The sequence below is a fragment of the Rhinichthys klamathensis genome, unplaced genomic scaffold (genome assembly GCF_029890125.1).
Source record: "Rhinichthys klamathensis goyatoka isolate OS25496 unplaced genomic scaffold, OSU_Roscu_1.1 h1tg001063l_1, whole genome shotgun sequence".
Classification (NCBI taxonomy): domain Eukaryota; kingdom Metazoa; phylum Chordata; class Actinopteri; order Cypriniformes; family Leuciscidae; genus Rhinichthys; species Rhinichthys klamathensis.
Window position 1 is genome coordinate 192,494 of NW_026607326.1, and position 12,507 is coordinate 205,000.

Below are 12,507 nucleotides of genomic sequence, written 5' to 3' on the forward strand. Positions count from 1 at the left end.
GAGCGATGATGTAACCGATTACGTACAGTGTGACGCGACCGATGATGTAAGCGATGATGTACAGTGTGACGCGAGCAATGATGTAACCGATTACGTACAGTGTGATGCGAGCGATGATGTAAGCGATGACGTACAGTGTGACGCGAGCGATGATGTAAGCGATGACGTACAGTGTGACGCGAGCGATGATGTAACCGATTACGTACAGTGTGACGCGAGTGCTTTCATACGTCACCACAACAGGGTCTCGCCACATCACGCTATTCTGAACATAAATGACATCAAATGGGCTTAATGTACGAATTTACGTGTATTATTAATCAATGTATTAATCGCTTTTTTTATTGCCAATGTAAAACGACACTTCCTCGACCTCAGACACGGTGGTCTATGAAAGCCGGATCTTTATGTGAAGGACTCGGGACGTTTTTACCAGGAAATCAAAAGTGTGACGCTAACACTCGCGAGAGTCTGTCTCCTGTTCAGTTACACACGACACTAAAGCTTATACGATGTTCAGGAGTGACCCGGGAACAATGCTGTGTTTCTCCTCATAAAACATGATCCAGGATCTGAACACGTCTACTAAACAAGGGAACATGTAGTATAAAAATAAACATAAGCGGTCAGATGGCATGAACGCGCTCACTCCAGAGGACGAAGCGGATAAATGTGTTCATACACCGGGAGAATGCGTTCAGACTCTCGCTGACGACGACTGGCTCTCCCGAATCCCGATGGAGGGAACGAGACCAAGCCGGCGTGACGCTCCGTGTTCATGATGACGAGCCGTAGATACAGTAATGTACAGATAATCCCCATAATCCTCAGCAGAAGTGAGTGATTATACAGCGCCTCGATCGGGGACGGCTGAGAGAAACACATGAACACACGTCACACACACACACACTAACATGTTCTCCGATCGACTACACACACTAAACCACTGAGATCAACGGCAGTTCAGTTCCTCTGCTCGACTATATTATACAGCGTATATTAAAACTTAGTACATCCAACTTTACATTCAATACTAAACTCATGTAAACCGATAATACACCATATAGCAGTGAAATGAAGCTTTCCAAAAGAGAATATTTTGTGATGTATCTATTAAATGCAATTACCAAATCATCAAATATCATTAAATATGAGCTATCAGTATAATATATGTTATTTTATTAAATTGCAGGGCTTGTTTTATGGAGAGTTTGGTTAATTAGGCCAGTAAGAGACTTATTTAAAGCGCTTTGGTGGCCATTGGGTCTGTGAAAGCGCTATATAAATGCAGTCCATTTAAAGGGGTCACGACTGATCTTTTGACATTTGCATTAAAATATCCTGAGAGTTTTAAACGTCCTCAATAAAAGCAGCTCCAAAAACAGCGTATCTTCATATTACTGGATCAGTGACGTCACATGAGCAAACACATCTGCATACGCCCGCCCCCAGAGCAAGACGTCGACCAATAGGTGTACTGCAATACACCACAGGCCCCGCCCACTGGCACCATAGGCCCCGCCCACCGGCTGGATTATTTGAATGGTGCTGCAGGATTGTGTGTTTGCTCAGAGTAACCGAGAGTTCAGAGAATCATCAGTAAATGAGTTCATTATGCTTTATCTGTAAATTATGATTTTATATGGATAATGTTTTTTTAAACACTCGCATGCATTAGCGAGTGGCCGTTGATACTCATTCCTGTGCAGTGACGTCAGCCAATCAGAAACAGTGGGCGTTTACTGACACGCCTTAAAGGAGCCGCGCATTAAAAACTGATCATATATATTAAAAATAAAAATGCATGTCATGACCCCTTGAACTAAATATTTATAGAAAATAAAAACTTTCAAGACAGTTCTGATGTAATGAAGCCTCGTTTACTGAAATCTCCTGCTTTACTCTTTATATCGTCTCCAAATGCAACTATATTATCGTGCGGCTCTAATGAGACTATAAGATATTATAAAATTAACATCATGATTTTATTCACTATCCACATAGTGATCATTTCACGCATGCAAATGTAAAGTCTCACCTGGGATTCAGATCCTAGAAAAGATTCTTGCTTTTCTGTGAAGGAAAAGAGAAAGAGTTCAAGAAACTGGACATTAGTAGTAAAAACTGCTCAAATAAACATTAGACAACAGTAACTGTATATAAGCATAGATCTATTCAACCTGAGGGACATCCTTTGGGATATTAGTTCCTCTTATATGGTTTTGTTTTTCAAACAGGACTGGAGAATTACATTTATAAATCCTTCATAACATCAACAGTTTTGGTAACGCATTAGTTCAAACACACACTTGAAAAATAATAATACACTTTTTTAAAATGTTGTCAATCCCACATTTCTTTGGAAGGATTCATCTTTGCATGTTCATGTAAAAAGTCATATTTTCATATAACTTGCAAAGATGTTCTTATATATTTTGGATCAAAAATATTTTTGGAATACTGTGGAATGATTAAGATTTATTAATGTTGTCGAAAGAGTCTCTTCTGCTCACCAAAGCTGCATTTATATGATCAAAAATACAGTAAAAACAGTGAAATATTACTCCAGTGTAAATCAGCTGTTTTCTATGTGAATATATAGTAAAGTGTAATTTATTCCTGTGATCAAAGCTGAATTTCAGCATCATTACTCCAGTCTTCAGTGTCACATGATCCTCCAGAAAACTTCAGACTTTTTTCAAAAGCACTAAAAAAAATCATAATTATTCCAAACTGGTGGTGTATAACTGATGATGAAAAGCAAGACACTGATCCGTCTGCACAAAACTACACACTTACCAGACAATCATCCTCAGCTCTTCTAGTTTCATCACTTCAAAACAAACGGACAGAACAGAAGAACACACACACGCGAGACAGAACACACACACGCCAGAAAGAAGAGCAGAAGCGGAGATGTGGCGGAAACAAGGAGTTTAATAGAAATAACTCAAAGACATACAGTGAAAAAACAAGAGAAACAAACGAGCAACTTAAGCAGAACGATGACATCATGACATGAGAAAACACACACACACACCTTTACATGAGACCCGTGAGTGAGCGCTACTTAATGAAACCTCACTGTAAAGTGTTATCTTTAAACATACAAAAGGTGTAAAAGTATTTACAAAGTCAATCTTTAGAGAAAGAAGAGGCTTTTCAAATGAAAAGTGAAATATTATATATGTCTATATATTAGTGCTGGGCAACGATTAATCACATCCAAAATAAAAGTTTGTGTTTACATAATATATGTGTGTGTGCTGTGTATAATTATTTTGTATATATAAATACACACAAATGCATGTACGGTATATATTTAAGAAAAATTTGTTATTTATATATAAAATATTTATATATAATATAAATGATGTATATATACAGTATATACATACACATATGCATGAATATATTTAAGATATATTTGCATGTATATACTGTATTTATATTTATACTAGGGATGCACGATGATATCGGGACAACATCGGTATCGGCCGATAAAAGCTTAAAATGACCATCATCGGCATCGGCCGATATGTATATTTCTGCCGATGAGTCTTGCCTTGCCGATAGGGTGGCGTGTTTCCTATGCGCACGTGACGACCGTGAACGAAGCATGAGCGCCAGCAACTTAAACTTCCAACTAGGGGTGCGCGTCTCACGGTTTTTGATCGTGGACGATTAAAATGTCTCCACGATCTGCTTTTGAAGAAAAATCATAGTATTGTGCATTCTATCAGTTCAATTCTGGCGCCTTCATCTCAACATACTGTACAACGCGACGTACATTCACATCACATCACATGTAAACGCAGAGGTAGAGTTACACTCACGGGACACTGCAATTCACAAAAGTTCATTGTTTGCATGTGCGTCAAAGTCTTGCTAGGTAAACATGTCATTCACGTGCTGATGCGCTGTTCTAACATCCGCTTTTCTGAGCACGCGCGTACACGCGACGCTCACAGGAACTATAGCCGTCACAGCGCCTGCATACTGGACTAATCTTTCGAGTCTTATTGCGCTGAGACTGTCAAATACACACAAGGTTTACATAAACAAAGTTGGTTATGTCTAAAGTGAAAGCAAACAGAGAAAATCTGCTTGTCAAATGCGTGTATATTAGACGCGTCGCGTTACTCGCGTGCAGTTCTTAAAGAGACAGTAATAATATTCTGCCGCTTGTCTTTAAAGAGATACTGCACCCAGAAATAAAAATTCTGTCTATCTAATGTTGTTTCAAACCTGGATTCAATTCTTTCTTGTGCTTTAATATACTATGGAAGTCACTGGAGTACAGCAACTGTTTGGTTAGCCACATTATTCCAAATAACTTTTATAATTTCAACAGAAGAAAGAAACTTGAGAGAGTAAATGATGACAATTTAAATTTTTGGGAGAACTATCCCGTTAATGTTAATAAAACAACAAAACACAGAGGAAATCACTCACTGCTCTTGACTGAGAACATTAATAGAAGCTTTAATAAGCTTTTTTTGCACTTAAAAAAAAAATACAAATATATCGATATCGGTATCGGCATCGGGCAAAATTAGTTTGAAAATATCGGCATATCGAATATCGGCCAAAATCCTATATCGTGCATCCCTAATTTATACATCATTTATATTATATATAAATAACACATTTTTTCTTAAATATATACATGCATGTGTGTGTATTTATATATATAAAATAATTATACACAGCACACACACATATATTATGTAAACACAAACTTTTATTTTGGATGTGATTAATCGTTGCCCAGATATATATATATATTATATGTATTACTCTGAGAAGCAGATCATGTGTCAGGCTTGCGTGTAAAAGTGCGTCAGCTGACAGACAGAACCCAAACACACATCTCTCTGTTTCTGAAGCAGAAGCTAGACTTCCTGGAGGTGTTGATGATCCAGCCGGTCCACGGCGCGTGTGTGTGTGTGTGAGTCAGGCCAGCGCTCAGACGTGTGTGTGTGAGTGTGTGTGTGTGTGTGAGTGTGTGTGTGTGTGTGAGTCAGGCCAGCGCTCAGACGCGCGCGTGTGTGTGTGTGTGTGAGTCAGGCCAGCGCTCAGACGTGTGTGTGTGTGTGTCGAGGCCAGCGTCAGATGGAGGTTTCCAGGCGCTTCAGGGGCTTTACCTTTTTCTTGGCCTGCAGCATCTCCTGATAGGCACTCGATCTGATGAAGCGGCTGTAGGAGTCACTCTTCATGAGCTTATAGATGTGCTCCTGATGGAGGAAACACAAGATGATGAAGATGATGATGAAGAAATCCTCACGCTGACGGAATAATGATGATTAGTGTTCTGGGTCTCATTATAAACCTGCGTACGCCACTTCCCATGCAAAGATTGTGATTTATAAAAACTAGCGGTCGACCGATACATCAGCCGATATTTGGCATTTTTTAAATATCGCCATCGGCTGATAAGTTTTCCTGATTGGCCGATGTGTTGGAGGCGGGACTTTTATTTTGACAGGCGGGGCTGAGAACACATTCTTCATTAGTTTACGATCTCTGTCAGTCAGATCTCACAATGACTACGTTTACATGCAGCCAAATTTCGGGTTATGGTCGGGTTAAGGTCACTATTCGGGTTTCTGAAACATTAGGGATAACCCGTTTACATGCGTGAGCAGAGAGAGTTACTCCTGTATACATGGAATTGCAATATCCCGATGTAAACGCGACGCGCGGTTAGCGTCTGGACGTGCGGACAACCTTAAGACGCACTATGCGTCATTTCCGATTCTTCTTCCTGTATCCAAAGACAACAACAACAACAACAGCAGCAGCACGCAGATAATGAATAGTTCGGGGCAGATAGCGATCGCCTTTGTTTGCGCTTTGGTGCTGGTAACGTTACTGACCTCGCTCCAAAAGTATGCTGTGCTGCGTCTCGTCATGTTTACTTCCGGTATACTGCACGCGGGGTTTTGTATGCGCCGAGAAGTTTCTCTACTCAAAAGACCAAGATTCCTTGCGAATAGAACATGCGCAGAACACACATCACTATGGGGATATGCCGATGCGCGTTTACATGACCAAAAATTCGGGTTAGAAAAGGGGTACCCCAGGTATAATATCCCGGTTTTTAAAATCCGGGATATGAGCATATTCGGGTTTTTGCCGGTGTTTACATGGCCGTTCGTGACCGGGTTATTGCTAATATCCCGGTTTTGAACCGGTTATTGGCTGCATGTAAACGCAGTCACTGTGTTAGACAGAACTGGTAAACAAAGAAAGTAAATGCTTTTATATTATTTGTAACAGAAAAGGCAAACAATCAGACTAAAATACTCTCATTTACCGTCAGCATTCAGCAAACGCGCATCTACATCATTTAAACAAATCTCTGAATATCTAATTAACATTTAATTTCACAAACCTCACAGATTTACTCGAATAGAGCTGTGATATCTTGTGAAGTGTGCATGTGTATCCGGCTTAACCGTGTTCCTGCGAGTGCCGGAGCGACTGAATGCATTTTGCCATTTGTGTCAGGCACACACACACACTTTTAGATCATACACACAGGTGTGGAACTGAGACCCTGGTCATTTTGACCCGGAGAGGATTTTCTTTTTCTTAAAAATCCTGGTTAATGCGATCGCACTGGACTAAAACTTACTGACTTTGCTCACAACCACTTCTAAAATGTTTTTAAATATTTTTGTGCTTTCCGGGTCAAAAATGACCTGCCTACAAAAAACTGCTTATAAATCTCTCGTTATGCTGTGTAATCGCCTAATATTGGATTTAATCTTTTTATCAACTTGTTTTCTTTTGATTCGCACAGGTTTTGTCTGATTGATCATTTGGACTGATTGTTTAGGGACTGATAATAGGCCTCATGCATCAGTTCACTTCAACGAGGCCTACAATCAATCAGATCCAAAGAGAAACACTAAACCTGTCCTAACTGAAAGAAAACAAGTTGATAAAAAGATTGAACCCAATATTGAACTCTCTGAATCGACATGCAGCAATGCTACATATTCTAAATATCATAATCATTTGTTAACAGACAAGTTTTCATTACTTCGATGAGCTCACTGTCTCTGCCTTAAATTATTACATAGTTTAAATTAATACATTTTTAGCTAACTGTGTTTTTACATATGTACATTTCTGAAATGCATAACTTAGACAGTCTCCTCTGATGACAGATCACTGTAAACTGTAAAGTCGACTCTTTTGCATTTTGGACTCTTGGTGCATTTTCTGTAAAGCTGCTTTAAAACGATGTGTAATGTGAATGTGAATGTAAATTATCTGGTCATAATGAGAGGTTTACAAGCGATGTAAAGGCACACCAGATGAGGCACAGGATTTCCAGCACACACACACACACACCTGAGCGTCTTCGAAAGCGTATCGGCCGGGGTCTTTGACGTTCTGCGTGGTCTTGTCGTAGCTCTTGGAGTCGACGTTGATGGCACTGGGCGCTCCCGGAGCGAGGAACTCTTCCCAGATCTCCTGAACTCTGCTGGGAACCTCCCGGATGGGCCGCTTCTTCAGCTCCTGGACCGACAGCCAGAACCTGCACGCAAGATGCCCTTCAAACCACTGTACTGGACACAGGGCTCCCAGCAAGCATTGCAGCAAGCAACTGTGTGTTTAACACGGCCCTGGCGTCTGGGCTAAAGCCAGGCTACATTTAAAACACGTCTAAACCATCGCCCAGGAATTGACTAGTATAATTTCATTTCTTTGTTATCCAATTGAGGACTCGTCTATTCTTGGGAAATGGTTTAGACGTCAGGGTTGTGTTTGTGTTTGGACGGCTATTAGACGTCTTTTAATTGCTTGCTGGGTTGCTGCACACTTTTATAAGTCAAATTTAAGGCTTTTTAAGTCCTGAAGAAATTAAAATTAATAATGTAAATCAGGGGTGTGCTATATTGAAAGTTCAAGTTTTGTTGATAGTAGTGTGTTGTTGTGTTGTGTGCTGGTGCCACGGCTGCTTTAGGCCTGTTGTTGACAGCTAACTAATGAAGATATTCATATTATTCATATTCTATACGGTGGGCAGTTCACAGCACTGACAGAAATGAACATTTCTATTAAGAGGCAATATTTATTTGCCACCTTAAATTGATTTCCAGGGGCATTTTTACCTTTATAAGAGCATTTTTAGATGTATGCATCACCTTTTATGTCAAATTCTAACATTCAAATTCAATTCTATTAGAATAATAACAGTAGGGGCTTTTACCAGTCAAATGAAAGCAACAAAATCCATCTCTGGCATTCATATATTTATACACAGCATTTACAATTGCATAAATAATGCAATGAGATTTTTTTTTTAATTCAATATTTAAATTTGTGATTTGAACTTTTTAATTAAAGGGTACTAAAACCATCACTTGAACCGATTGGTTCGAACGGCTGATTCCTTCAGGAAGTGATCATTGAGTCATTAATTACACTGATTCAGTAAAACACAAGTCATCGCTGTCTGTTGCTGGAGACTCGGCTCTGCTACCATTTCATTTAGACATTTTCGTCGGCGAAACAAAGGAAATCAAACAATATTGTGTCTAAAATATAACTCACGTGTAAAATTTAAGACCTCATAAATAAAAATAAGCTGGTCATACCTCAGGTTCTCCGAGCTGAACTCAGACTCCAGGAACTTCAGGAACTGTTCTCTCCCGACTGGATCCTTCAGAACCTCGTTGAACCCGAATCCCCAGCGCTTCACCCGCTGCTGCCCAGGCTCTTTACTGGGAGACGGAGACACAGGATTAATGTTTAATAACATACACAACCCAGACGGGAACATGTGGATTCAGTGCGTGCCGGATGTGGGCCGGATCTGGGACATGTGGATTCAGTGCGTGCCGGATGTGGGCCGGATCTGGGACATGTGGATTCAGTGTGGGCCGGATGTGGGACATGTGAATTCAGCGCGTGCCGGATGTGGGCCGGATCTGGGACATGTGGATTCAGCGCGTGCCGGATCTGGGACATGTGGATTCAGTGCGTGCCGGATGTGGGCCGGATCTGGGACATGTGGATTCAGCGCGTGCCGGATCTGGGCCGGATCTGAGACATGTGGATTCAGCGCGTGCCGGATCTGGGACATGTGGATTCAGTGCGTGCCGGATCTGGGACATGTGGATTCAGCGCGTGCCGGATCTGGGCCGGATCTGAGACATGTGGATTCAGCGCGTGCCGGATCTGGGACATGTGAATTCAGCGCGTGCCGGATGTGGGCCGGATCTGGGACATGTGGATTCAGCGCGTGCCGGATCTGGGACATGTGGATTCAGTGCGTGCCGGATCTGGGACATGTGAATTCAGCGCGTGCCGGATGTGGGCCGGATCTGGGACATGTGGATTCAGCGCGTGCCGGATCTGGGACATGTGGATTCAGCGCGTGCCGGATCTGGGACATGTGGATTCAGTGCGTGCCGGATGTGGGCCGGATCTGGGACATGTGGATTCAGCGCGTGCCGGATCTGGGACATGTGGATTCAGTGCGTGCCGGATGTGGGCCGGATCTGGGACATGTGGATTCAGTGCGTGCCGGATGTGGGCCGGATCTGGGACATGTGGATTCAGTGCGTGCCGGATGTGGGCCGGATCTGAGACATGTGGATTCAGCGCGTGCCGGATCTGGGACATGTGGATTCAGTGCGTGCCGGATCTGGGACATGTGGATTCAGCGCGTGCCGGATCTGGGCCGGATCTGAGACATGTGGATTCAGCGCGTGCCGGATCTGGGACATGTGAATTCAGCGCGTGCCGGATGTGGGCCGGATCTGGGACATGTGGATTCAGCGCGTGCCGGATCTGGGACATGTGGATTCAGTGCGTGCTGGATGTGGGCCGGATCTGGGACATGTGGATTCAGCGCGTGCCGGATCTGGGCCGGATCTGAGACATGTGGATTCAGCGCGTGCCGGATCTGGGACATGTGGATTCAGTGCGTGCCGGATGTGGGCCGGATCTGGGACATGTGGATTCAGCGCGTGCCGGATCTGGGCCGGATCTGAGACATGTGGATTCAGCGCGTGCCGGATCTGGGACATGTGAATTCAGCGCGTGCCGGATGTGGGCCGGATCTGGGACATGTGGATTCAGCGCGTGCCGGATCTGGGACATGTGGATTCAGTGCGTGCCGGATCTGGGACATGTGGATTCAGTGCGTGCCGGATGTGGGCCGGATCTGGGACATGTGGATTCAGCGCGTGCCGGATCTGGGACATGTGGATTCAGCGCGTGCCGGATGTGGGCCGGATCTGGGACATGTGGATTCAGCGCGTGCCGGATGTGGGCCGGATCTGGGACATGTGGATTCAGCGCGTGCCGGATGTGGGCCGGATCTGGGACATGTGGATTCAGTGCGTGCCGGATGTGGGCCGGATGTGGGCCGGATCTGGGACATGTGGATTCAGCGCGTGCCGGATGTGGGCCGGATCTGGGACATGTGGATTCAGCGCGTGCCGGATGTGGGCCGGATCTGGGACATGTGGATTCAGTGCGTGCCGGATGTGGGCCGGATCTGGGACATGTGGATTCAGCGCGTGCCGGATGTGGGCCGGATCTGGGACATGTGGATTCAGTGCGTGCCGGATGTGGGCCGGATCTGGGACATGTGGATTCAGCGCGTGCCGGATGTGGGCCGGATCTGGGACATGTGGATTCAGCGCGTGCCGGATGTGGGCCGGATCTGGGCCGACACTATGTCTGGGGATACAGTTCATCCGAACCGTCCTCATCATGTGATCCGTTATTCAGATCAGAACAAACGTGTCAGTATTGATCGGATCTTCAATCAACAACAACTGTACACAGGCAACAATAATCATCATATTACACTTTTATTTCTTGAACTTTTGCCGTTTTTCCACTTTCACATCCTCTTTCTGCTTTAAATTCAAGGTTGAATTTATGATTCAACTCAAATTGCAAATAGCAAACTCATAACTAGCGCTGGGTATCGGCCCGATCCAATTCACAAGATCTCAATTTCGATTCGATTTTTTTTTATTCGATCATCGATTTTAGATTCGATTCATTGATTTAATGATTCAATGTCCACTGGCCCGCCACAAAGAAAGTAATAAATGAATAAAATACTTTGTTCATTGTTTTTGACCCATGTATCCTTGTATTATAATAAATAAAGTTATAACAACCAAAATTTTAGATGCCAGTGAAATTTAACAATTCCGATATCTATCAATTTCAATGATTATTTAAAAAAAGAACAAATAATTAATGTTTGCGGGAATACAAAGTCGAATCGACCAAATTTAAAAAAAATGATTAATCTAAAAATATTTTATTTGCCCAGACCCATTCATGACTGTGAGAATGTTTTTGAAGAATAAAAGAGTAATAATAATGTTTGATCCTTTTAAAGAACTTGATTCAAGGACGCTGAAAAGCATATTAATTTAATTAACGTTTTATCTTTTATTTGACTGATGGAGCGAGTGACACACACCTGGCCTCCAGCTCCCAGGAAGTGATGTCATCAGAGATCCAGGGGTTGGACGGGTCCGGTGTCGTGAAGAACGGGTCGTACTCCACATACTGTTCTGAGTAACCCAGCAAACTACACAGCAGATTAATCATCGTTAATAATAATGATGATCTGCATTCAATTGATTCTGATCATATTCTATTTCAAATAAATGCGAATCTTTTGACCTTTCTGGTGCGGTTTCCACAAACATATGAACTGTTTTCAACACTGCTAATAATCATAAATGTGTCTTGAGCATCAGATCCTCATATTAGAGTGATTTCTGAAAGATCATGTGACACTGAAGACTGGAGTAATGATGCTGAACATTCAGCTTTGATCACAGGAATAAATTACACTTTAAAAAACAGCTGATTTACACTGGAGTAATATTACACTGTTTTACTGTATTTTGAGCATATAAAGCAGCTTTGCTGAGCAGAAGAGACTCTCTAATCATTAAACACCTGACACACGTGTGACTGGTAGTGTGTAACGAGTGACGTTTGCTCACCTCTCTGCAACTTTGGACATTTTTAACCGATGTCGGTCCAGCTGTGTGTGCCAGTGCTGAATCTGAAAGAGAATCACTGCAGATTATTGATTGGACAGATGATGTTTTGTTGTGTTTTTTATTACTGGCACAGTTCAATAATCAACGGATCAATGAGAAAGAATGTCTGAGATGATGCAAAGGCTCAAAAGATGTATGTGTGTGTGTGTGTGTGTGTGTGTGTGTGTGTGTGTGTGTGTGTGTGTGTGTGTGTGTGTGTGTGTGTGTGTGTGTGTGTGTGAGTGAGTGAGTGAGTGAGTGAGTGTTTGTGTGTGTGAGTGAGAGAGTGAGAGAGAGAGAGAGAGAGAGAGAGAGAGTGTGTGAGTGAGTGAGTGAGTGAGTGAGTGTGTGTGTGTGTGTGTGTGTGTGTGAGTGAGTGTTTGTGTGTTGTGTGTGAGTGAGTGAGTGAGTGAGTGAGTGAGTGAGTGAGTGAGTGAGTGAGAGAGTGAGAGAGAGAGAG

The 12,507-nt window shown here is 42.9% G+C and overlaps 1 protein-coding gene across 1 annotated transcript in view; it reads right to left on the reverse strand.

Annotated features, from left to right (window-relative positions):
* Positions 1–782: 782 nt before the first annotated feature.
* The window catches only part of rgs7b (regulator of G protein signaling 7b), a 73,882-nt gene continuing 62,157 nt past the window's right edge, over positions 783–12,507 (reverse strand). The window contains exons 11-17 of the mRNA XM_056244726.1: positions 12,009–12,070; positions 11,474–11,584; positions 8,616–8,741; positions 7,366–7,552; positions 5,148–5,237; positions 2,039–2,073; positions 783–870 (exon numbers count right to left, since the gene is read on the reverse strand). Coding sequence (XP_056100701.1) covers positions 2,053–2,073; positions 5,148–5,237; positions 7,366–7,552; positions 8,616–8,741; positions 11,474–11,584; positions 12,009–12,070 — 597 coding nt within the window. The 3' untranslated portion in view covers positions 783–870; positions 2,039–2,052. The remainder of the gene's footprint in view (positions 871–2,038; positions 2,074–5,147; positions 5,238–7,365; positions 7,553–8,615; positions 8,742–11,473; positions 11,585–12,008; positions 12,071–12,507) is intronic.